We start from the raw sequence: 26,664 nt of genomic DNA, 5'->3' as shown, positions 1-26,664 counted from the left end.
CAGCCCATTAATACAGGCGTCAGACCCCATATTTACTGCCCAAAGGATTCGGAAACCAGCGTTGGTTACAGAATCAATTCGGTTGGAGAAGACCTCTGAGATCATCGAGCTCAACCTGTGACCGAACATCACCATGTCATCCTGAGCATGGCACTCAGTGAACATCACCATGTCATCCTGAGCATGTTCTGTCTGTCCTACAACAACTCCTGTGACTCCACCACCTCCCTGGGCAGCCCATTCCAACTGAATCATTATTGAGCTGCCTTCAGCCCCCAAGGCTCAACCACACAAGGAACCAGCCCAGGGTTCTTCAGTAAAGCCTTGGTTTGGGTCAGTACCATGGATGAGCCAAAAGAGTCTTCCTGGACTGTTCTGCTGACCAAAGAAGGCAGCCTGCTGTAAGTCCAGGTTCAATGGCTCCTCGTTCCAGTCTGTGTTACCTTCCCACACCTGCCATCGTCCCTTCGGCAGCACTGGCTGTGGCTGTAAAAAGGGTTCGTTTACCATGACACTACTTTCTGAGGGAACATGTACTAGGTGTTTGACAAATAATAAATTTAATAAATAATATTCTGATCTTCGGTCCCAAGCCCCAGCTCAGTACCCAGGGGCACTGGCAGGAGGTTCACATGCCCCATAGAGCTCAGTTCAAAAGCTGTGGGGTATCGCTGCAGAATTTGGCCTTGTTCTCCCAAAGGCTAGTTCATATTTCTGACTGGCTTTTTGTGGCTGATATTTTCTCCACAGCATCTTTTGAACTGTTGTATTTAAAAAGATCTTTCATTCCATGTTGAAATCACACAGCTGTGAAAATTATCAAAGGTGGAAAACGAATAACAAAATAAGAGTTAAACCACAAAATCATCTTTAAGCATGGCCGGGGTCAGCTTCCAAGGATTTACAGGATCAGGACTGAACTACCTGAAATCCAGGTAGTTTTAGGGGTTTATTTTCATCCTTTATCCGTGCTAAATACATTTTAAATTACTTCTTTAACCTTCTTGGCACCAAGCATTTATTTTGGGAGCCTTGCTCTGCAACTACAACCCACACAGAAAGCAGGTGAAACAATGTCAGTGCACGTTTTTATTACAATGAGCACAGAAGTTAATGAGTGACAATTATACAGCTTCCTAGAGGCGTGAGCAGAGCAGTGAGCCAGCGGGGGATCGAAGGTTGCACACAGAGACCCGAGTCCAGGTGACAGAGGAGGCACAGTGCGACGGCCCCAGCTGGGGCTTCCCTCATTTCCACTGCACTTCAGACACCATCAGGCCTTACAACAGCACTGCTCAGAAAGACATTCTGCTCTTGAGAAAGGTTGTTAAATCCCCTGCTAGAAATACTAAAATGTGACACTAGCTCCAGATCAGCGGTGCAAGTAAGAAAAATGAGACTGGTTGAAACAAGGTATTTTAAAAAACACAACCCTCTTTCTTATTTAAAAAAGGAAAAAACAGGTTTTAAGATACTGCAAGGTTCAAGAGTACAAAAATATTTACCTTTTAGAAATACCCAAGCCTACAATCTCATAAAATAAGTCACAACTTAATATAAAAATCTTCATAAAAATATGGCCACCTATATTTAACCCAAGTCCTCAAACCTGTTCTGTGCTGATATATAAGGGCTTTCTTGAGAAATTTGGTACATTTAAACAACTATTCTATAGGTTAATTCTGTAATAAGTAAAAACAAGATTAAATACTGCTGTTATTAGAGAAATTACAGCTTGAGAAGGGATGAGAACATCAGGGGTCACAGGACACTGGTTACCTCATGCCATGTTACATTTATGGCAAAAGCATAACTGCAGCAAAATATTAGAAAATAGTATTTCCACTCCCAAAAGCAGTTTGAATTAATTGCACAAGTTCCTTGCATTTAAATGTTATAAAGCTTTATATTTGTGCTTGAACTTCAGGGAGAGCCCCATTCCTGTGCCAAGTGCCAGCATGAGACAACTCACCCTGAACTCTCGCAGTAAAGATGAGACACTGTGCTTTTCTTGGCCCTTACAGGAGGTGACTCAGGGCTAATTGTTATTTATAGAGGATAAAAATCAGTCTACCAGGTCTGATAGACTTTATGTGTCCAAGAAGTGCAAGCACAGCCAACATATACAAAAATAAAAGGTATTACACTTTTTTCAAACAATGTAGTGTTTATAAAACAGTAGTAGCACAACTTGAATCTCTACATTTATCATCATCCAATCTACCTACGCTAAACTTTTTTTTTAAAAAAAAGCATATATCATCTGTAAGTTTTGAAAAACAAAACACTGGTGTTTAGTTTTGTTTTGAAAAAAACATGGTCCCCAATTAGTCCTTTTGCATTTTTAATAGCTGCAGGTAAACATCTCCAGTACAGATTTTTGAGAGCAAAGCCCCTTTAAATTTATAAATGGCACAAGGGTTTTGAGAAGCTTTTGAAACTGCAGTGAGCTTTCTCTGAAGGTGCAGAACAAAGTGGTATATATTCAAAGAAGAAATTAAATACTTTGGGAAAAATAAAACCAACACCCCAAAAGATCTAAAAAAACTGCTTATGCCCAGATACCATGAAAAACCTAAAATCTAAAACTTCATGGTACATATGGACAGGATCACTGACTTGCTAAAGCTTATGTTTCTGTTGAAAGTGGGCATGGCCCATCAGAAAGTCAGCAAACTATAGTCCTTACTCAGTGCTCGAGATTTCCCCCCTCCCCAAAGACACTGAACACTCACAAAGCCCAAGGTGGGCTCAGGCTTTATGAAAAAGCATCAGTTTTTACAGGAACAAGCGGATCCCAGGTCCTGGGAAAAGCAAGTGACATGGAAAGCTCCTCTGATGTTGTGTTTAACCCCATGTCCTTACAGCAAAGTCTGTGTCTGCTCTGCTACAACTCAGTTCTGACCCCACTCAGTCTATGGGCTTTGGTCCCAGATTTCAGAGGAGGCCAGGATCTTTCCTTCAGGTTTGGAAAGACAGGCACCCAGCTCCCCTTCTTCCAGTCAACACACACAGTGAGAAGAACCACCAGCATTACATTTGCTAAATATTTTTTGTCCTTTAAGCAGCTTTCATCAAGTACCTGACTTACTGGAGTCACTGCTGTATTATTCCTAAGGCTCACTTCTAGCTTACTCCTCGACTTCTGTTTAGCACAGCAGGCCCCCATTTCTCAGTGGGGACTGTATCTGCTGACAAACCCCAGCAATCAGGACACTGAATTACAGACTGAGAGTCCTGCAGGAGTAGACAGCAGCTGGTCAGTAAACTGTGTAATCTGGGGATGGTAGCACAGGGGGTAACAACTATGGTGCAATAGCATTGACTGTTGGGTTTTGTTCATTTTCCTCTGGAAGAAAAATGCATTTTGAGATGATCCTGTTCTTCTTTCAGCCCCTCTGACAACGTGCATCCTTCTTCACAAGCGTGTTATCAGAATTTTAGGACTCTCCTTGGAACTCCTAACGCCAGTGGTTTCTTGCCCATTTCTGAAACTGAAAACAAATAAAAGACTGAGAACTAGAGAAGATTTTCCAGGGTGTCATCAGCCACTCCCCCCTCCCAGCAAGCACAGCTGCAATAGGCACGTTCCTCTGCTGTGACCCTACAGCCCACGCAGTGCTCTGCACAGTTGCCTGGCTGGGTGGCAGCAGCAGTGCAGCAAACAATGCTTGGAATGTGAACCTCGTTCAGGGACTGTAATTCAGTCTGTTGATGCAATAAGCCTGTGAGGGGAATCTGCTTTGACTCCAGGATTTCTAGCTACAGGTCCTCAGTGCAACACTGAAAAGCCACAGGTCAGACGTGTAAGAAGTCCCTAATTATGATAGGGCATGCTGCTCTTTTTCTTAAGGAACCTGGCCAGAGAATTTTTCTTATTCTGAAAGCATGACAGCTCCTTATATTGACCAGGAATTAGATACAGGGATTCCCAGCTTTTTCAAGGTATTATTGCTTATAAGGGCAAATTCTGTTCCAGTACCAGTTCTCACTAAGCTGGGTGGTGGCTACTTGGTTAATCCAGTTTCCCTCTGCTGCTCCCAAGAATTTTCTTCACACTGTAACGGATGTGCACAGATTTCAGTGGAAATGTTTGCTCAGGGGACCCTAAATAGCCATGGTGGTGGGTCAAGAGAACTGTTGTTGCTTACAGCTAAACCATATAAACCAGAGGAAAAGCTGTCCTGGCCTGTCTCTGGCTGCCCAGAAAGAGGTAGAATGTTGAAATTTTGTGTTTAATTTGGAGTAGTATATGATGAAGTGTTTCATAATGTACATAATCCTACTAAATGGAAAGTTTAAACGAAGAGTTAAAGAGAGTGAATGATAAAAAGGATGAAAGGTGTTGGGAAATCTGAAGCAACAGCCTCAAGGTGCTGAGAAGGTCAGCCTTGCTTTGCCAGTGCACATCAGCTCTCAGGTTCAGACACTCTGGAGAAATTGCACGATGTCACTGTTGAATTAACAACCCAAAAGAAAATAATCTAAGGGGCACTTTGAAAGCTTTGATGTTTTGCAGTGAAACTGAAGAAATGTTTACTGATTGGGAAAAGGGAGTGTGTAGGAGCAGGCTGTGAACCCTTGTGAGGCACAGGATGAGTGGAAGCTGCCTTACCATTTCACCTTCAGCATCTGCTCGAAGCTCTCGGGCAGGGGGTTGCGGAAGCTCTCCGGGAGGAACAGGGTGAGGATCCCAATCAGCACAGTCAGGCTTCCCATCAGGATATAGGGCAGGAATCTGTCATAGGCACCTGGCAGGGCAGAGGACATGCCAACAGTACTTAATGTCCACACCCAACAAACCCACGTGGAAACTTTATATTTCAGACATTGCTGTAATGCGGAATTAATTTGGAATAATTAGCTGAAAGCTTCATAAATATCAAAGGTGAATCCAAAACTGAGTTAACGTCTGTTACCTGCCAGCAAACAAAGGGATTTTTCCAATTTTAAAAATTTTAAAGCTTCAACGTGTGCTCTTGGATGGCAACACCTACCAACAGTTTCATGCCAAGCCCCATGTTTGTGTAGTGGCTGATAGTTTGGGGGTTTGGGGATGTTTTACATTTTCAGCTGGGCTAGCCAACATCTTTGCAAGGCAACAGCTCTGCTGGGATCACTGCTGGAGTCTTCAGCACTACACTGTCATCAGGAACCAAATCCTCTGTTAAATAATTCAATATGAGGGAATAAAATTGCTCATAAGCAACCAAGCAGCTCATCAGCTGCTGGGATTGTGTATCCTGCTGGGCTGGTGCAAAAGAAGGGAAGAGACTAATGCAGCTGAACAGGCCAGCTACAGACTAACAAGTCATTAACAGGGGAATCCTTCAATGCCTTCCTTCCTGCAAAGAGAGACAGCATCAGGCTTCCTGAGACACACGTGAGGCTCTGACCTTGGTGTACTCAGAATACTATTTTGGACTCGAAGGCAGCAGCCCCTGCCAGCAGCCTGAAGCTGGCACAGGAGTGTTTGGGCAGGATGCAAGAGCCTCAAGTCACAGCAGCACAGCAATGGAAAAGTCTTTCAGGAAAGGGATTACCAAGGAGTTAAAGTATTTAAGATCCAGAAAATACCAAACTGGACTTGACAGCTTTATTTTATAGTTGGGATAGAGCAATGTGCTTTATAATGTATGGAATAAACTAGGATTAAAGTGAGGACCCCTGGGTATGTCACACTGAGCCAAAGTTTGTGATTTGATCTCTTCTGTGTTCATGAGCTGGATGAAATACAAGGTCCTAATTTAGCTGTAGCAAATAGCAGCAGCTGACAAGTTTCTCCTAAAATCCCTTAGAGTTTAGGAAACTATTTTGATGACTCCAGAGAGTGCAGATTCTGCAAATGTTTGGATTCCCACCTGGTTCACCTCCTCCTGACATACCCATCCTGGGATGTGCATGGAGAGTACCATGCAACGGATCTCCTACTGCCAGATTTCCTTACTTGCAACATCACTTCTTGTCACATTCTCCTGGGAAACTACCTGGCATCCCAAGATGTGATTGTCATCCCAGCCACTCCATTTGCATGGTTTATAAACACCATCATTGTCCTGGAACAGCTTGGACCCACTTCAGTGATACGTGAGTGGTCCCTAAAGGAAAGAAGTGCCTGATCCTTCTGTCAAGCCCAAGCAGCTCCACTTCATTTCTGCCGTGTCTGGCAGTGAATTCAGACCCCAGGTGAGAGAAAGGACTCAAAAGACAAGAAGTGAAGGGACTTAAAGCTGAGCCTGCACTGCAGAAGCTCAGATGGCTTCTCTGGGCAGCTGTGTGGCACAAGGCAAGAAAGGCAGGATATCTCACCCAGGTAAACGAAGTAAGGAGCGATGATGCTGCCCAGCCTGGACGCCGTGGAAGTGGCTCCCACTGCCATGTTCCTCACCAGGGTTGGGTACAACTCCACGTTGTAGACATAGAGCATTGAAAATGCAGCTGTGATGCCAAACTTCCCGAGCATCACCAGACCAACAGAGAGGACATTGAGATCTGGAGGACACAAAATAAAATCAAGGTCAATATACAACACCCTGTGCTTATTACTTGTATTTCTTCTACGTCCAAAAGATTATATTGCTGGTCTTTTTCTTAAAGGTTGTGGGTTTGGTATTGTTGTTTTTTTTAAAAATTACACAAAGTATTAACCCGTCTCTGGATGACTTGGCTCCAAACTTCCCACTGAGCATAATGTAGCTGTTCAGGTTATTTTGTACTTTCCAGATTTTGCTTGTCTCCAAGTAAAACAGCATTTTTTAAATGGAACAAAACTTTGGATTACATAGCAATAAAGCACAAGCTTAAATCCACCCCATTTTTGCAAAATCCTGTGGAGATTTACACACAGTGAAATGTGGATGCAGGTTTTTTCAGTCTGGATGCACAACAAGATAAATCACAGTACGCTTTGGGCTCTCATGTTAGAAGCTGGTTCCCCTGCACTATATAAAGCTCAGTAACCTGACACAATAAATGAGAGTTGAGCATGACTCAGCATATACATATGCAATAAAAAAAAATTAAGGCTGCAAGGGATCAGCATAACCTTGGCCTCAAATTCTTAATTCGATGCCGGTTTCCAGTAGTTTTGCAGAACTGGTATGTAGTACCATCAGCTGTTCTGAATATTTTATATACTAGAACCACGTATTGAATTTTGTACCTGCAGGAACCAGCTGAATGAAGAGGACAACACTTCCCCCTAAAAATAAGGTGCCAGACAAGGAGTAGCGGCGCGGGAGGGAGCGGAGGAGGAGCCAGGCGATCACATAAGCTGGGACTTCAATCACAGCCGAGAGGAAGCAGTTGAGGTAGGCATCTCCATGCCAGTCTGGAGTGCTGAGGGACAGGCCAAAGTAACCAACTGATGTGAAAAACCTGAGAAAAGCAATAAATCCAAATCATTCCAGAAACAGCAGTCTCTGAACGCCTCCAGTGTTGCCTCAGGTGTTGTTACAAATATAGGATGTCGGAAAGCATTGCCACAGGTATCGTGGCTTAAAAAAATCTCAGTGGCAACCCCATCTTTCTAATTCTGTCATCTCTTCCAGTGGCCACATCCACAGCAGCTTGAAGAGACCTTGGATTTCTCTGTCCTTCCTGCACACACTACACCAAGTAAAAGGCTTTGTGGAAGTCGTTCACAAAGGCTTTTCATTGCAATGGACTCAACAACACAATGGAATGACTCTTGCAAGCTTCCCATGCCAACTACTTTCCTACTTGTAGCCAACTCCAGTGACAGGATCTCCCCCCCTCAGCAGTTCCAACTTATTTAATCTTCACAAGAGAGCTGGATGTTCAGGTCTCAAATCTCAAGAGTGCCTCACTATGGCATGCCAAGTGTGCTAGCCAGTTCCTTTCTGCTGGGGAAATATGGACAGAAAAGGGTGCTGGTTTGTCTACATGGTATTATTGGGTCCTCATTCCTCGTGGCTGCCCAGGCAGGGACCAAGATCTCACTGAGATGGGCACTGTACAGACACAGAACAAAAATGCTGGCCATGGGTCTGCTTCTTGTTATGCTATGAGTTGCTGCCTTTGCTTCAAGAAGAACATTTCTCTTCAAACAGAGATTACAGAGATGGGAGCATCTTAAAAAAAAAGAAAAGCAACATAATCTAAAATACACAAGTTGTTACATATGGTTTCTTAACTATTTTACATCGAGGCTACTGTCTCCAGATCCTTGGGTATTAATGCTGTGTGGGAGTGAGGACATTGAGGGCCAGGTACCAGCCAAGGACCATGTGGAGATGGGCTCCAAGGCTCAGACTTCTTATCTAAACCTGTGGCATGTGCCCTCAAATCAGTAACTGTTTTATTGCCTGGGTACTGTAGGAATACACATTTCCTTACCACAAAAGTAATGACATAATAGTAATAGTTGCAATGTTTCGGGTTCGAAATAGGTCCAGAAGGATAGCCTTCTGCTGCTGCTGAGGCTTCGAATCCTGCATCTGAAGGAAAAAGGAAAACAAAACCGAAAAAATTCCCACACACCTAAGAGCAAAACAACCTCTGCTACCCACAAGCCGGGCAGTTACGAAGTTACAGCTAGCAGGGGATAACCAGGCAGCCCAAGGGCCACGTCTGCCCTGGGGCGGGCAGTCCTTAGGTAGAGCTTGTCTCTGCACCCAGCTGCACTCGTGGGAGATTCCACTTTTTTGTTAAAAAAAAAAAAAATAGGTAATGCCGAGACAGCACATGCTGACTAATTAGAAAGGAGTATCAGCTGACCAGACAGATGAATTCACATTTCCTTAGGGATGTCACACTCTGCTTCCAGGAGTAACCTCGTTACCAAAGGCATTTTTCTGTGTACTGTCCACTCAACTCTCTTCTGTTCGACCTTCACAAACAATGTGAAAAAAACGCAGGAAATCACCGAGTTTTGCTGCCTGCCAGCACCTGACAGGGAGGGCAACAGATGCCAGAGGTTGGTGAGGTGGCCAGAGCACAGCATGGGAGCATCCACCACCTCAGATCGGAGTCAGAGGGTCCTGTTTGAGGCTTGAGGCAGGAATCTTCTGGGAGGCATTAGGGTGCCCCTCTGCCTGCACACTTTGACTTGCCAGGGCAAAGCCAGCACTTGTGTCCAGGCTTCCCCCCAGGCTGAAAGAGCAAACCACCCTGGCTCTCCCAACAGGGCTACCCGGGAGATTTCCTTTCCTACGAAGAGAGGATGGTTTCTGAGGAATGTCTTCCTAGTAATGTTTGAAAAATACTTCCAACGGAGGATGCAGAGCACAGACATCATCCTCAGGCTTTTGAGGACAGACACTGTGGCACACAAAATCTCCATGAGGTAAAGGACAGCTGAGCTGCTGCTTGGTCTCAAAAGTACGTGGGAGTGATGAAATGCTGCAACCTGAAAAAGCCACCTCCAGTTTGAATGCATGAAGATGAAACACAGTTTGAAACACATCCGAGCACTGGCTGTGAAGGAAGGAAATGGCTTTTCCGTGGTTTCTGTAGGATGAGCTTCCCATCATTGCAATATGCACTTCAATTTACAGTAGAACTTACACTTGGAAAAGGGATCTTCAGCCAAACTGTAAGTGGGACTCTCAAGTGCGGGGTGGTGCCCAGGGGAGGTGTCACACCATCTGTGTCCTGCAGACACTGCAGAGGAGCACACGGGGCTCTGCTTTCTGCTCTACCAGGAGACACGAGGAGGCACAAAACACAGGTGCCACTATGAGGCAGCAGAGGAAGATGTGACCTACAGGTCATTGCTGACACAAGGCCGAAGAGTCGAGTTGCTGGTTCCTTTGCACAAGAAAAATCCGTGTGTCTCTTCAGGAGACGCTCCGGCGCGGGCAGAGCCACTAGAGGGGGAGATGAGCACACGAACCAACCATCCTGCCGGGGCTCTGCTGCTCCCCAGCCCTCTGGGGTGCCAGGTTTGCCCCAGGCTTTCTTCTTTTAACCAACAGGTATGAAACACAAGAAAAAAAACAGTTTTGAAGAAGAGCTTGATGTTCTTCACAGCCTTCACTACCATCCTGGTTTTCAAGTGCCCTTGTAGCACTCGGGTGCTTTGACTGGTTTATGCAACCCAAGATGTCCCTCAGGCTCCACACAGCCCCAGCACACATGGGTGCTGATTTAGGGCCCCCTGCACAGCCCCTCTGCAAAGGGCTGCTGTTAAACTACAAATTGCAAACACCACACCAAGCTGAAATGGGCACAAACACATCTTCCTCAGGTCTTCTCAGTGCCCAAAGGATAAAGCAATCCGGGCCACCCTTGCTTTGAAAACCACAACAAACCACTGCTGAGGAATACCATTTTACTGCACAAAACAAATAATAAAACCTCCCTTTGGGTTCTCACTTTGATCCCAGCTCTTACCACACGCCAGAAGTCTCTGCAGCCTCTGAGAGCTGCTGGTGCAAACCAGTTCCCTGCTGGCATTTCCCAACAAGTCAACTGGCCAAAGGGGAAAAGTGCCAGCTAGGTAAAGCAGCAGGATGTGTGGAACATACCTCTGCAGTGTCGAAAAGCACGGCTGGGGCTGGAATGCCATTTATTTTTGCAGCCTTTCGGATAATAACTTCTGCCTCCTTATATCTTCCCTGGGAGATCAGCCACCGAGGGGACTCAGGAATGACCCTGCAATAAGTTTCAGAATAAACGACTCAACATTGTCACAAAAGTAAAAAGTTACAAGTAACATATTTGCTGTGTCTGTGAATTATGCTCTCATCTCACAGATTGCTTGCAGCAGGAGACAGCCAGCACAGAGGGATGTGGGCAGTGTAATTCAAATATATGGGATGTGGTTATTCTCATGCTAAAGTAGATGCATGCTTAGGCCTTTGTCCTCACTGGTTGTTTTTCAAGGAATAATTGATGTCCACCAGATGTCACCAGACAGACAGCAAGGATGGGGGTAGCTTAGCCAGCACTGAGCAGAAATATTCTTAGGAAACTGCACACAATGTGGAAATGCTTTAAATATGCACAGGATATATTTAAAGGTTCTGTGTCATAGGAATCTTATATACAAACCTCACAATGTTACCACAGCTCTGAGCAGGCTCTCCCGGGCAGAGAACTGGGGCAGTGTCCCCTTGCAGAGTTGATGACATTTTCTAATCAATTCCAGGCACGTGTTGAGTGAATTAACACCAAACACAAGGGCAGAAAATTTCACTTTTCCTCAACTAAATCCTTTGATATTAACAGGTGCTGCCTTGCTCCTTTTAGCCAGCAGCACTTTTTCCTCTCCTTGGAAAAAAGCAGGTCAGACACTCCTTTTCTGATGAACCCTAAAGGACTGACCCAAAGACAGGTCAATAATTTCAAACATAGATGATTTATATCCAATCCTTAACCACGCATGGGACTTTCTGTGAGATGAGCTGCCTCCACTGCTCTTCTTTCTGGGCAAGCTGAGGATCCCGAGACTGCAGAGACAATGATGGGAACCTTCTGGAGAATTTGGAAGGGAAATGAGTAAAAGAGCAACTATGGCACAGAGCAGTGGGATGTGCAAGTCACATGGCCCATGGAAGCAGCAGGTCCACGTGCCCAAATGCCAGCTAATGCCAACCTGCCCTGGCAGAGCATTGCCAGTGCACCTTGAGCCCCATATCTCCCCCCACATAAGCCCCTGACTAGAAGTTCCCTCCATGGAACTTTCTGCATGCTTTACAGTGTGCACCCTTGAAAACCTGGGAACTCCCACCCAGTACATTTCCCAGCAGGACTCTGAAGCCATGCCCTGGGGACAGATTTCGTGTCCCTCACAGTGCCTGTTCCACAGATACCTGAGAGGCTCCCACCCAAACCTCCCAAACCAGGGAACAGCTGCTTGGTGCACAGGGAAGTGCTGCTGTGCTGAAGGAGTCTGAAACATTTCAAGTTAAATAAACAAACTGACCCTTAGACAGAATCAACCTTTAAAATCTGATGACAGCAGAGGTGGAGCTGGAAACCATTTTAAAGGATTGGTTTGAAGGCTAAGGTTAAAAAAAACCCCAAACAACTGACAAACCAAAACCATCAGTAGAGACTTCTGGCAAGACTGGGACCTGCAGGAGGTCTTTTGGACTGTGGAAGAATGGCTCTGAATCACTTAACTGTTATATAGGCATTAATTGCTCACTTACAACTTTTTCAGGAAGAAAGGGGTCCTCTGGATAATACCAAAGGAGGGAACTCTTTTTGTTATAAATTATCCCTATTTTTAGTGTGTGAGTGATACCTTGCCTTTCTTTTCCGTTTTCAAATACCTGTCTCTTCAGAAAGCAGCAGATGACCAGGGCAGGAACAGAACAAGGCTGTCTGCCCTTCCTCAATGCCTCTGCCCAGCTGAAAAGAGCAGGGCTTCAAGCACACAGCCAGCACCAGTGACTTACAACTGGCACAAGTAACCCAAACATAACATCCCCCCTCGAACCAAAGCCTCCTCAGGGCAGATAGAAAGTAATAACTGCCCCCCCCCAACCCCCTGGTGTTCCCCAGCACCCAGCAGGGAGAGCAGGAGGGGAGGTGGGGAGCGTGGGCACTCACCACCAGAGCGGGATGCAGAACAGCCCCGGGACAGTGAGCGCCAGCAGCAGCATCCGCCAGTCTCTGATGAAGTAAGCAAACAGTGGCAGCAACATGTAGCCAAATGCAAAAAATATGCAAACTCCTAATGTAGAGAACAGAATACGAACTGATTTGCCAAGAATTTCTGTGCCTGTTTAAAACAAGGGAGGTTGGATTAGCATTTTAACTCTTTCTTTTCAAGCATGACTAAATACTTTATTGCAGTTACGAAAAAAAAATCAGCTAAACAGTCTTAGAAGAGAGCAGCACAGCACGGACCCACCCTGTACAGAAAAGCTGCTGGGAGTGTTGGGGACCTTCAGATAAAGAAGCTACTTCTGTTTGCTTTGATTAATGCATTTGCAGAGACAGATAAGGACAGGCATGGGGGATGGCCGGCAGACTTCCAGGGGCCTTCCTGACATGCTCCCCCAGGATACAGCCTGCTCTCCCCTGGCACACAGCCTGCTCCCCCCCTAGGACACAGCCTGATCCCCCCTGGACACAGCCTGCTCCCCCCGGACACAGCCTGCTCCCCCACTTAAGCCCATCAGGATTTAAGATGCAAGTCACTGCTGGGCACTTCTGGAGGAGCAGAGGTCCGTGGACAACAGACTGACACGGGATGGAAGGATGTGAATTTACACTGAGGGGAACTGGGAACAAATGTCACATCTATTTCTTGGAACAGAAGGAAGGTTGGAATGTTGGATCAGCACAACCAGGACACAACCAGGGAAGATGCCATCTTCTAGTAATGCTACTCTTCCAGGAGCCAGGCAGCAGTCACTGGAAGCATCCTACAGTCATTGCACCATGCAGCAACCTAAGATCTAGTCATAAAAACTGAGGCTGTTCTAAGGCTTCAAAAGCACCTAAATTCTTTAACAATAAAAAAACCCTTCTTTTACAATAAAACACTTAGCCACTGCTTAGTAAAATCCACAGATGCCCTCAGGTCCACCTCACCCCTCCTTGAGCTCCCAGCCCCAGGGCTACAGAGCTCTCCCTCACATGAGGAGCACTGCAAGGGCTGGAACTCTCACTTTGATCTGGACTCAATTAAAAAGCAAAGGACACTGAGCAAACAGGAGGGGCTCAGAAAGTCTGGAGAATGTGCTTTGGTTGTGCAACATGGTAAGAACTCCAATGTTTAATATTGCTGAGAAGATGGAAAAAAATACTCAAGACTGAAAATTCCTCCTAATAGTTACAAGAATTCTCATTTTAGAAACCTAGGTTAACTGAATAAAGTCACACTAAGAAAACTGAAAATAACAACTTGTTGGGCTAAAACAAGTGTGGGGGGATAAAATATTCCATCTTCCCCTATTGATTGCTCTTGTTTAGATGGGCTGTCTTGGGAGAGGTCTGATATTTGAAACATCAGTTTATATCTTTAAACATTACACTGTCATTTGTGTCAATTCAAAGCCAGTATGATATCTGTCAACTCCAATTCCCTTATCTCCTGCCTCTCCTCCCTCATTCTGCTGGCCAAGGAATAACAGTTCTAGGACAATACCAACATGCCTTCACAAATCTCCATTTTTTTTATAGTCCCAGAGCACAACAGTTCCAAACACAGAAAACTGGGGCCTAAAGGTAAAAGAGGAATCAACATTCTCTACAGAATTTCACCAACAGCTTGGGGTGGAACTATTCCCACAAAGGTGGGCAGCAGTAGTGCCAAGGGCAGGACGAGCCTGGGTGGCCAAGGATGCTGGAACAGGGTCTGAGCCACACATGGGAAGGCAACACAGGTTTGGATGCTGAAAGCTGGAGTGACAAGGGAAACCTGTGCTGATATGGCCACTTGAAAAAAATAACCCTGCTCTTTGGGCTGGAGGGTGGCAGGGCTGCAGCACAGCCAGAGCCAACAGGGCCTTTGCAGGTGCTGGTGCTGCTGCCCTGGTGAGCCCTGACTGCTGTCAGATGAAACATGGGGAGCATCTCCAGCACATCCCATAATGAGCATGGCCTTTCTTAAGGAGTTACCTCTCTTTCTATGGGCATATTCTCCTATCCAGCACCTCTATCACATGCAGCTCCCTGGAAGCTCCTGGGTTTGCCCTGCCATGGGCAGAGGTCACAGAGCTCACTGGGGCACATCAGCTATGCAGGGTAGGGGGAGAAGGACCATCCCCTGTCAGTGTCTTCCTTACCCATGACGGGCAGCTGATGACTCACTTAAATGAGGAAGCCAATGTCTAAGTTAGTTTAAATTAATCCTGCCCCAAGAACCAGCCTCGAGGCTGCCAGGGAACAGCCAGCACTGATGACAAGTGCCCCAGGGAGCCACCGCTGCTCCTACGACTCGACAGAAAAGACGATGCCATGAGACAACACAAGGGGGCAAGGGCCAGCAAACTGCAACTGAGCAATTCAACCAGCCTGATGTCCTCGGGGAGACCCCGTCCCCTCTCTCAGCAGCAGGAGCATTTGGCTGCAGGCCCCCCCTTGCAGCTTGGCCTCTGCTGAGCCCTGAGGCAGCATCCCAATCCACATCCAGCTGGGTACCACATTCCTGCCTGACCAGAACCTGTGCCCCTGTGCTACACAAACCCCCTGTGCTCCCAGGAGGATTGTCAGCCAGGCCAGCTCCTGACCCAGTGCTGCACCTCCCAGCCTTGGCTCCAGCTCCATCAGCCCAGCACAGGAGTCAGCTCCCAGCACAGTGGGAGCAGTGGCAGTGGTGACAGCAGTGGCAGCAGCAGTGGCAGTGGTGATGGCAACAAGGGATCTTCCTGCTGACAGTCTGACCTTAATCCTCCCTCCACACTGGCAGTGGTGACTCACAGCTGCCTGGGGACATGGTGCTGTATCCCCTTCACAGCACTGACTTCATATTATGCCCTTCTGCTCTATTTTTACCCCCATTAAAGCCTCATGTGGTAGGAAAGACCAGCATTAACTATTAGTATACAATTTTAATCTAGCTCACATTATGATCTACAAATTGTAATGCTGGCACCAGTGGTTTAAAAACAGCCATAAATATGTATGTGCACATTTTAAAGACAGCTCTTGCAAATCCCAGTTCCCCCCTGACCTGCTTCACTGATCCCCACAATCTGCCCCTGCAGTTGCCTTTCCCAAAAACCCTGTGCCCAGTGGGAGACACTTGGGTTCCCCTTCCCCATGGGCTCTTCCCTTCCCTGCAGGGTCCCCAGGCAGTGACTGCAGCCATGCAGCCTCCCACAGCTGCTGGGTCCTTCTTCCTACACTCCCTGTAGAAAAAAACCCCAAACCTTAGCTTCTAAAATTAGGGACTTTATCACTAATCTCAACACTGAGACCAGTGACTTTGTAGCTCCTGGGGCTCTGACACCCACCCAGCTTCCCTGACATTCCCTGTGTCTGGAAGCACTGGTTTGTGCCAAGGTTTTGCACCAGGTATGCACTGACCCCTCTGCAAAGGGATGCAGAGGCAGGGAAGAACCCAAATGCTTCCTCTATTTCAGACCTGCTGCTGCTAAACCCTGAACACTGCCTTGAATGTCTTCTCCAAAGAGGAAGGAAATGGATGTTTATCTAGACTCTTCCTGCTCTCTTCTTTTTCTCTCAACCTACAGAAACTATGGGCTTTAAAGGTCCAAGACCAAAAAAAATCATAGTGGTTTAAAGTAGGAATTGTACCAGTGAAGATTTACCACTGTCTAATTAAATAATGCAGGTTTGGGGGGGGGGAAATAGTAACAATACATTAAGCAAACATTTACTCTAATGCAGACATATCCATACCCAGTATGAAGGCCACCACGTAGTTTGAGATCTGTCCCATCCCCACTATGAGGAAGAGCACTGTGAACATCTCCCAGCTGGTGGAGAAGATCTGCAGGAAGCTGAAGCCAGTCTGCACAGCCATCGTCAGAAAAAGGATGCTCTTCCTGCCAAACCTTTGGTAAAAGATAAAGATTATTACTGAAACAGCAGGTATTTATGGAGGGGGCTATGTAAGAGGGCACAAGGGAGCACAAAGTGATGAAGCTTAGCACAACCTGAAGTTTTGTTCATCTTAAACAATGTTATTCTTTTCATATGCACTAAAAAAAATATTAAAATTCCCAAGACTCAGGAAACAAACCAAGAAGAAAAATTAAAAGCAGAAACTTCAGGGAGCCACCAGACAGAGACTAAGGAGACAAGGCAACAGTACAACAGGGAGACACGTGAAGATTGCCACACAAAAGTTAGGAGATATCACATTACTGACAGAGATCCCACAACAATCCAAGGAATAGCTCATGCAGGAGGGTGTCTGGGCCCTGGGAGAGGCTGCCTGGCTGTGCTGCCACCAGGGCACACACACTCCCTCAGATGCTCCCAGTGGGCACATGGCACCAGTGGGATTTAGTGATTATCTCGTCTCCCTTTCAAACAGTAACAGCAACTGACTTCTGCACTGGGGCAGGAGTCAGGAGATTAAATTCGGATCACATGGAATTTAATGCTAGAAGCTTTAGGATTAAGACTCCCAATGAGTTTTGAAACCCCTCTCCTAAGAGCCCAGAGGAACACTGCTGCCTTATGATATCCTCATTCCCAGGCAGAACCAAAGCAGGATCAGAGATCCCACTATAGTGGTGTGGACACAGGGTTGAGGGCTGTATGGAGAGGGCAGCAGAGAATTGCAGAGAGAGTGTGTTTTCTGCATTCAACACTCGTAAGGCCAAAATGTCAACACTGCTCAGATAATGATTAAATGCCTGTAATGATTTTTTTGATACTTTATGTAGTGAGATGGTGCAACACAACTGCTATCCATTTACAGGTTATCTGCTTTTTTCTTCCTCTTGGATGTGCTTACTGTATTTCCAGCAAATCAGCTCTCCTATGCAGAGCTTCCATTCAAAGAGCAAGTTTCTATCCTGCAGCTCTAAGGAGGGATTGTCAGTTAATGTGTGACAAAGAGCAACATCTTTGTCAGATAAAGAAACAATTGCAGATCAAGGGATTTTTGAAGGAGCCAGGCCAGTTACCCCATTTTGATCAAAAGCTCAGAGAATGGCACATTTAACTCCTTTACCCCTCCTAAAAACAAAGCCCGGGCGTGGCCCCGGGGCTGCCCTGCCCTGCCCACGGCATTACCTGTCCGAGAGCTGCCCCGAGATGAAGGAGCCGATGAGGACCCCCACGAAGAACAGGGAGGTGGTCAGGGGGGCTTTCCAGTCATCCTCACACACCAGGTTCCACTGCAAGACAAGAGCCTGACTCAGACACAGCCACGGCGCTGGGCACGGGGGCCACTGGCTGGACACTCACACATCTCCAGGCAATTTAATTCCATTTCCCCATGCCACGTTTCCACCCATCCCTGGCACTGCTTTCTCAGTCAGGGGCGCTGCTGGAATGCCCTGCTTTAAAGCACAGAAAAAAAGGGAAGGTGGTTCCCTCCCCAGGCAACTCCATGAGGCCAAAACCCCTCAGGTGTTTGACAGGACCCCATCTCCGCTGAGGGGGGAGCAGCCAGCAGTGCCAGGCCTGATGGAGCTGGTGTGTGCAGCCCCAGGGCTGCCCTGGCCCTGTTTCCAGCACAATCCCCCACCAGCCCCCCGGACCTGGCTCTCCATGGCCCGAGATGTTCCCACCAGTGAAGCAGAGCAATGGAGATGGCTGAAGAACTGTCCTGGCTAAGGACAGCTTCCAGTTACCTGACCTCTGCCAGCACAAATCCTGCTGCATTTCAGTAACTTCTGGGGTTGACAAAACATATGCAAGAAGAGGCACAGAATGAAATCTCTTCTCCTGCACTGATGTGTTACCAAATTCTGTTCCATCTCATAACCTGCACCACTGACTTGCTGCCCATCACTCAGCCTCATGATTGGAGTTGGCTGGGGCTGGAGATTTGGGACAGAAGCCAACATGGAAACTTCCACCTAAAACTACTCATAACTCCAGCCAAGGTTTAAAAAAATAGCAATGGCATCATGAGTCTCTGTCCACCGAAGTTACAGCTGAGCGTGTCTCTGCCACAGCTTGTTCCCATCCTGGTGACTAATCTCCTGGTTAAGGCATGCCTGCCAGGAACACTTAGGGATAGGCTTCAAACATGTCAGTCTCAGATCAGATAATACTACCATAATGGTAATCTAATTAGCTCATAGATCAAAGTATGGCATAATTTTAATAATTAGCCATGCTATCCGAGAGCGGGGCATCGCCTGCCCCAGCACACACCCTCTGCTCAGGGAGCCCTCGGGCCAAGCCCAGGCAAAGGCAGGGGGGTGGAGCAGAATCCTGCCCTCAGGGCTGCTCTGGCTCCTCACTCAGCTGCAGGCTACAACAAGGAGCAACTCTTGTGTTACAGAGACACCCAGGTACCATCGGATGGCACCAGAGTCCTGCCAAAACCAAACCCCCCCTGGCCTGGTGGCTGAGCTTTGCTGCTGCTGCACAACAGGCAGGTAAACCCCAAAGCAAGGGGGGTGTGTGGTTTGATGCAGTTTGCTTTGGACTATAACTTAGGAAAGAGATGCAACCAATGCCTATTTTCAGGCAGAACAGAGATACACTGGCAGTGGTGGGGAGCCAGGCACCTCTGCCCTTTGCCCTGCAGGGTAACACCAGCTACATGACAGAAAAAAGGAACTGAGTTTAAAACACAGCCCATGCCTCCTCCTGAGGAACACACACATCTTCAGTGCAGGAACATGGAGACTGGTGGACTGAAACGTGCCTCCAAGACTTAAATCTGATTAACAACTAAAAGAGCCCTATGGCAGCAGTTGCTGTAAGGTATCTTCTCATCCCTGCTGGCCAGGGAGAGGTGATGAGGTGTGGCCTCCCCCAGACACACACCCGTGGTTATCTTTGCTGTGTTTGGTAAGGTGGATGTGAGCATGTGGGCCAGTGGGGCTCTGGTATGTTCGAGGATGATAGCTGTGAAAAACAGATACAGGGATCTGCTTCACCTGTCAGAGAAATGGAGATTTCTGTGAAGAGGTTTGGTGGAAATCAAATCCTCTATTTAAGACAAAACAAAATTCAGCTACAGGAAACAAAGCATTAAACGTACACTGCAGAGGTGTTTCACCACATCCTGCTGCACCTCCCTGTCCCTGGGGAAAGCTGGTGACATGGCAGAGTTTGCATCTGATACAGACTATTATTAATTACCTGGATTTGAGCACCCCAGTCTGGGGTCACCAGCACAGTACCTGTTCGTAGACCTTCAGACTTGAGTCGATCAGGGTTAAGGATCAGTGTTTTTAAAATGCCTCCACGTGCCAAAGGCACTTTGGCTGCAAAGCAAACCCAGCTAAATAATAACTTGTCCATAAAACTGCATTGCCTCCTACCCAGGTGTTCACTCTCCCTTTTCCCATGCCATACTGTACAGCCAGCAAAAATTCACTGCACAGGGTCAAGTCTTTCAGATTTGGGGGATGTGATAAAGAGCACCCAGCAGCTGGTTGTCTGGAGAGGGGCTGCTGTCTGCAGCAACTCACTGCATGTGGCCAGAACACACACAAACACACCAAGTCCATCCGGCTCCAAATATGCCTTGGAGTGAAGCTGCTGAGTGAACAAACCCCACCACCTATTTTAGGACCTTGGCAATGCAGCCCTACCCCACAGGTACAGCTCATCTCCCCAGTGCCACCTCCCACCCCACAGACACTGGCTCTGACTGAGGCTCGTGCCCTGGCACTGCACAGGGATCAAGCACATGTTGACACGGGGAGGTTTCACTCCTGCTCCAATGTAGAGGGAAAAGTGAAAAGTAACTTATTTGACCTCCTCCTCAGAGGCTACATCCATCACAGCTGCACCACACATGGGCATGGGAGCTACAGCCACAGCTGAACTATCTACAGCTACAACTTCCAAACTGTCTCTACTGGACTAATTATTCATTAACCAGAAAATAAGTAATTCTGAAATGTCCCTAGCTAAGCATATTGGAGAGCAAAGTTCATGTAAGGTTCCAAAGAAGAGCTCTGAATGCAGGAATAGGAGCTGCTCAAGAACACTGTTATTACATCACTTAATTCCCATCAAATCCCTCCAACCCTTTCCCACAGCAGTGGGTGGAAGAGCTTTCTGAAAAACTGAAAGGACACTGGATAAGGTGTCCTGACTGCCTGAAGAGACCCAGCCACCTGCATTCTCAGTCAGAAATCACTCATTAACCCTCCTGAGAACCAGCCCACTCACATCAGAGGAGAAAACACTAATGGAGCCTTGTGTAAATGGCCAGGGCTGTAAACCAGGGAAAATCTGAGCTGGTTTACAAGAATAAATCTGAAGATGAATAACTCAAGAAGTATTAATTATTCACAGATGGCTCCATCCTGCTCCCTGAGCACAAGGTCCAGCAATGAGACCAGCTCTGCTTGGTGCACAAGTGATGAGCACAGGCACCTCCTGCCCGTGCACAGGGTGTGTTCCCGGGGCTGGGCAGGGCTGCTCTCCACTGATGGAAAAATCCATAAGGGAACAAAAAGACCTTTAGATGCCTTCAAACCACAGCAGCTCCTACCCAGCCTCTTGTCTCTGCCAGTTCCAAAAGCTTCTAATTTCTGCCTTTGCTGACAGTCAGTGCCAGGGCTGGGACAGGGACTGAGCAGGGTGGCACAGGTGACAGGAGAGCAGCCCCAGTACAGCCCCTGGCACTCACCCTGCCCCTCACAGGGGTCTCTCAGTGTGTCTGGGGCACACACCATGCCCAGGGTGTCCCCAGGGAGCAGTGCTGGGTGACAACCCACCTCAAGGGAACTAACTGGATGCTGATGCCCTGCTCCAAAGAGCAGAACTGGTGCTTGCCCTTGAACCTCCAATTAGTGTCAGCTCTGAGCATCGTGATCTGGAAGTAAAACACTGGTAGGTTAAGTTCCAGAAAAGAACACCAATGAGCAGGGCCTGGGAGCCTGCCAAGGGGAGAAGGGAGCCCTGCAGCCCCTTCACCTCAGCTGTGGGATCACACTGGACCCCACAGTGACCCACATTTCCACCTGCTCACCATCACACTCAGAGCCTCTTTCAGAGCCTGACGGTCACCTCTTCACCTGTGCTGAGGGCACGGTCACTTCTGCCCATCATCTCCATTTTCAGACCAGCAGATGACTGAGTCTGTGAGGACATGCTAAACCCTGGCAACAGAGAACCCCAGACCAAGTAACATGGGTGCTGAGTTGGCATCTCCCAGTTCCCTTCAAGCAGCAGCAATAACAGGATTTCATGCAACTGCACGAATCAAATTAAATCTCCAGCAATTAATCCTGTGCCATCAAGTTCTGCTCCTCAACTGAGTTTTTGAACTGAAGCTGTTTCTTCCCTGAGCTCTCCTGATGGCATGTCCTGGCTTGTCTTTCCTAATACAGAGAAAAATGTTGGGTACAAAAATAAACATCTCAAATTTAACTGAACTGCCTCTTTTCAGCATTTCATCAGTGCCTGTTTTCCTTGTTTTGAAACCAAATTCTGTATTTTTTCCAAATGTCCATGACAATTTTAAAACAAAACAAGTATCCTTCTTTTCCATCTGGCTTACAGATGGGAACCTGGCACTTGGTTTCCATCTCTGGATGTGCTATTGCCTCTCTGGCACACCCCAAGCCTTGTGGCAAACCCCACTGCTGTGTCCCATCTGGATCCCACACAGAATGCTCTTGTTTGGCATCTGCCAACACAACTTATTTACTGGTCATTAAGAAGGAATCACATTTCTCCTCCTTTTGCTTCATTTACTGCCTCTCTCAGAGCAAGCACCAACTCCAAACCAGAGCCTATGAATTCACAGACAGCCCAGGATAAACTGGCCTCCCTCTGGCAGTGAGCGTGGCACTGCCTCTGCCAGTGGTGGCTACCAGGCACCCACCAGGCAGCTGTGCCAGCCCACGGGTTACAGCTGGGCATGTCTGTGTGCAGTGTGGGCAGCACCCACAGCCAAGCAGCTCGACCTGGTGTCATGAGGGATCCCCGACTGCCAGCACAGCGGCAAGAGGTGTCACCCGTGCCAGTGACTTTGCTTCGGGCAGGTGAGAGGAGGTTGGCATCCCCTGCCCACGTCCTGCCTCCTGGCATGTGTCTGAGCCCACCTCTGCCCACCCCCAGCACAGACCCTCCTCCCGTGTCCCCAGGGCACAGACCCCTCGCCTCTCCTTCAGGACCTTTCCCGGCTGTGCCACCGCGCAATGTTTTTTGGTGGCAGCTGTTGCTGAGTCACAGAACTCGTGAGGAGGGTTACACAGTGTCATGGTAGAGATAGTTTGTGATCATGTGTATAATGTGATATGGTATTTATTTGTACAGTCATTGTAATATATTCCCTTTCCCCCACTTTGAGTCTGGTGTGTTTTATCTGGAAAAGCCCATCTCCATCTCACATTAGGTTGAGATGTGGGAGGGGGGATGGAACTAGGGAATTGGATTTGGGGACTATCTCAAACCATGACACACAGCCACCCCCTGTCACGCAGCCCGAGGGTGAGCCAGCAGTGCCTGACCAGGGCAGCCCTTGGCTACCTGGGACACGCTGAAGGACCGCAGAGCCTGCCAGCGGCCAAGTCCAAGCATTGCCTGGCATGAGGGTGAGCCCTGGAACCTCTGGAAGCCCTTGCACAATGTAGAAGAGCAGCAGCAATCCTGCAGCTGTAGCGGAATCATTCTCGTTCTCTAACGGAGCTCCACGCTCCCTGCCCGCACGGGCAGAGGCAGAACAGCACGACCCTGCCACCACACCGCCAAACGAGCGCTTATGTGACCTGTCACCGCTGAGGTTCTCACAAGACACCCCGTACAGACGATGCCCCTGCAGAGCCTTACAAACCCTGCCTGGCTGCCCCGGGTCAGGCTCCGGCAGGAGCGACAGAGCACCTGCCTCGCCCCAACCCGCCCATTCCAGCACCGACGGCCACCGAGACCACGGCAGGGCACGGGGTGTGGGGCCAGCGAGAGCCCACCCTGCTCTGGCCGCAGCCGGGCTGGCTGTGTGTTTATGGGACCGTGTCCGCGTCCCCTCCACCGCTGCACCGAGAACGAACAGTCCCATCACATACACAGTTCACCGGGACGGTCAGCGTGTGGCAGAAGGAAACTATCACGCTTCTATTTTCAGCCTCTGCCTCCCCCTCCACACAAACATCTCTCCGAGCAAAAACAAACTGGAAAACAGCTGAGATGGCGAGGGCGAGCGGCTCCTCCAGCAACCTTCACCCCCGGCATCCCTCCCGCTCCCCGCAGCATCGTGCCCAGACGGACCTTTCCCACAGGCGCTTCACCCGCTGGCTCCTGCTCCCTGTGCACCCTCCCCAAGGCAGAAGAAGCCACCCCAGGGCCGGGCACAGCCCGAGGGTGGGATGTCCCATCCCCGCGCACCTCGGTGACGATGGTGGAGCGGTACACGTCCCGGCTGTACTCCCAGCCGTCCAGGCACGGCTCCTGCTCCAGCGTCTCCAGCTCCACGTCGGAGCCGGGCCGCAGCCCCAGCGCCGAGAAGTTGGCGAGCGCGGCCAGGCGGTAGCGGCGGCAGCGGCTCGGGGCCGCCCGCCCGTCCCGCAGCTCCAGCGGGATGCTGGCGTTGAGCCACTCGCCGCTCAGGTTGGCCCCGCGGGGCACGGCGCACCGGTGCTCGGGGGTGCCGGCCAGGAACACGGCCGACATCCCGTTGAAGCCGTTGGGGATGATGCTGGCGCTGAGCAGGAAGAAGACGAGGCGCTGGAAGCGGCCCCACTCGCCCAGGAAGGCGGTGACCGCATCGTAGTCGCGCATGGCGAGCGCGGGCTCCGCGGCTGTCCCGCGGCTCCGGGCGCTCCGAGGGGGCGGCCCCGGCCCGGCCCGGCCCCCCCCGGGGCGGTGCGTCCTGTCCCGGCCCCCGGCCCGGCCAGGGGTTCGCTCCGACCCCGCCTCCCGCGGCATCCCCGGAGCCTCCCCGGGCACCGCGTGGGCACCGGCTCCGGAGCCTTCCCGGGAGGCGGTTCCCGGTTTTTTCCATTTCACCCGTTTATTTCCCTGGGCACCTGCGGCCGCAGCCGCGCCGGGCGGTGCCGGTACCGGCGGGGCGAGATCAGCGCCCGGGGATCGCCCGGGGGTGATGGCCCCGCCGCCCCCAGCTCTCCCCAGCCCCGAATCCACCTCTTTCGGGGACCCACGCCAGGCTTCCTCTGTGTTGCCGCTGCAAGATGGAGGCACAATCGCACCATCCCTGCGGCAGCGGGCACAGCCGGGAATCACGGGACCGGTTAATTGGACAGGGACCTGGAACAGCGATCCATCAGATGGGAGCTGGGGGGGCTGCCGGGGCCGCGGGGTCTCTCTCCCTGCAGCACCCAACGAAACGTGAGAGCCAGCAGTGATGTGATCCCTCCTACACACCGGCACAGAGGAAAACAAGGATCACGCAGCTGTAGGAATGAAACGTGCTCACAGCCCCTGAAATTCCGTCCCTAACTGCACCCCTTTGCTTTTCCCCAGCAGTGTTTATTCTCGGCAGCTGACAAGGTCAGCCGTGCCTGCCCAAGGAGCCTGTAGCAGCGCTGGCCTCGGGAGAGGTGCTTTTTATATTCCTGTCTCCTGTCCGTTAACTATTCTTGCTCTACACGACTCCGGCTTTGCCTGCAGTCGAATACATGGATAGCTGGCAAAACCATTTCAGAAATCTGAGCAATGCTGTCACCTTCTGAAATAACTCAGGGGACACTCAGAAACCCGGTGGTGTCTAAACCAAGCATAGCACTCGCCCTGCTCACACAATACAGGTCCCTGGAGGTGTGAGCAGGGTGCCCGTGTCAGGCTGTGCCCAGCCAAGGATGCCCATGCTGTGGGTGAGGGGAACCTGGGAAGCATCTCTCCAGCAGAGATGATCAGAGGCTGCTGTGGGTGCGTGGGAAGGAGGCACGGAGAGGAAGCAATGGCTCAGCAGTGCCTGGGGAGGAGAAGCAGATGGCAACATTTATCTGGCCGGGCAGCAATCCACTGCTGCTTGGGGTATGGCATGAAGAGCCCACATCATGGGAAGATTCAGATACCTCCTGTTTGGAGAGAGGCTGGAGGTGGCAAATCCACGCCATGCTTGAGCCACTGCTCGGCCAAAGCTGTCCCCAGTGATAAGAGCAGGGTGGGGGCCAGCTGGGGCAGATCAGGGGCTCACAGGCAGCAGCAGCAGCAGCAGCAGCAGCAGCAGCAGCAGAGCTCCACCTGCCTTGCCCTGCCCTGGGGCTGTGCAAGAACCATGGTAAAGACAGGACATGCATGCCTGCCCCCGTGGGGAAATAAGGGATGAGAGTGCATTGTTGTAAGCATTAATGTTAATGCAATCTTAGTAATTAATCAGTCAACAGTAGTTTTTTACAGAGGACTAATTTGCAATTCTCAGAAATAGCTGTGGTTAGGCTGCAAATTTAGCATATCAAAAGTAAGTGGTAGACACATATGACATGCTCAGGTTTATCTGGTTTGCAGATGAATCCTTAATGTATTCTAAATTTCATGTGTTCAACATGAAAACACCACAGGTTTTTCTCTTTTACTGTGAATCTACATAAATTAGTTCTTACAGAAATCCCTTATGTTCTGACCAGTGCTGCCACAGCACAACGAGCTCCTGCTGCAATTGTCAGAGCTTTTTCTTGGTGCTCCCCAGACTGCAAACCCCACTTGTGATCCAACATCAGGGATGCTTTAACCGAAGTATGGAGACTATGAAAACCACACACAGTAGTGGCCAGTGAATGGCTTGGACAGTTGTGGAGCAAATTCACCGTAGAGAAGGACCAGTCCTTGTTCAGTGAGGTGGGGGTCAGTCTCTTCTCCCAAGGAACAGGAGATAGGACAAGAGAAAACCATCTCAAGTTGCACCAGGGGAGGTTTAGATTTGATATTAGGGAAAATCATCATGGAAAGTATTATCAAGCACTGGCACAGGCAGTGGTGGAGTCACCATCATCCCTGGAGGGATTTAACAGACATGTAGATATGGCACTTGGGGACATGGTTTAGTGGTGGGCTTGGTAGTGCTGGGGACTTTTTTCATCTCAACTATTCTGTGATTACACCACAGCCTTATAAAACACGCTTTCAGCTATTAGATGAAGAGCAGAATGCGGGAAACGAGGTCAAGGAGATTCCTGTAAAGTGAAACCAGATGCCAAGGAGCTGGCAGAGGGAGGGAGGAGT

At 49.1% G+C, this 26,664-nt stretch overlaps 1 protein-coding gene across 2 annotated transcripts; it reads right to left on the bottom strand.

Moving 5' to 3' along the window:
- Positions 1–1,074: 1,074 nt before the first annotated feature.
- SLC22A4 (solute carrier family 22 member 4) lies at positions 1,075–24,589 on the bottom strand. 2 transcript variants are annotated; one of them, XM_064672280.1, is made up of 10 exons: positions 23,869–24,589; positions 17,635–17,738; positions 16,288–16,442; positions 12,523–12,646; positions 10,491–10,617; positions 8,359–8,459; positions 7,163–7,377; positions 6,310–6,492; positions 4,616–4,751; positions 1,075–3,494 (listed from the first exon to the last, which is right to left on the bottom strand). In XM_064672280.1, exons 1-10 carry the CDS (start codon positions 24,406–24,408, stop codon positions 3,419–3,421), a joined length of 1,761 nt encoding a protein of 586 aa, XP_064528350.1. In that variant the 5' UTR covers positions 24,409–24,589; the 3' UTR covers positions 1,075–3,418. The 2 variants fall into 2 exon arrangements, with proteins under 2 accessions (XP_064528350.1, XP_064528349.1); XM_064672279.1 differs by having other exon boundaries at positions 12,523–12,694; positions 23,869–24,588.
- Positions 24,590–26,664: the final 2,075 nt, after the last annotated feature.

Source organism: Pseudopipra pipra, chromosome 15 (genome assembly GCF_036250125.1).
Source record: "Pseudopipra pipra isolate bDixPip1 chromosome 15, bDixPip1.hap1, whole genome shotgun sequence".
NCBI lineage: Eukaryota > Metazoa > Chordata > Aves > Passeriformes > Pipridae > Pseudopipra > Pseudopipra pipra.
This window is presented reverse-complemented; position numbering and strand designations above follow the sequence as displayed.

Excerpts from the sequence above, each read along its gene's own strand:
- SLC22A4 (XM_064672279.1), bottom strand. The coding sequence starts at position 24,408 with ATGCCGCGGGAGGCGGGGTCGGAGCGAACCCCTGGCCGGGCCGGGGGC. Across the intron at positions 8,460-10,490 it reads TGCTTTTCGACACTGCAGAG|ATGCAGGATTCGAAGCCTCA; the intron begins GTATGTTCCACA and ends TTTTTCCTTCAG. Across the intron at positions 7,378-8,358 it reads ATTATGTCATTACTTTTGTG|GTTTTTCACATCAGTTGGTT; the intron begins GTAAGGAAATGT and ends TGCTTTTCTCAG.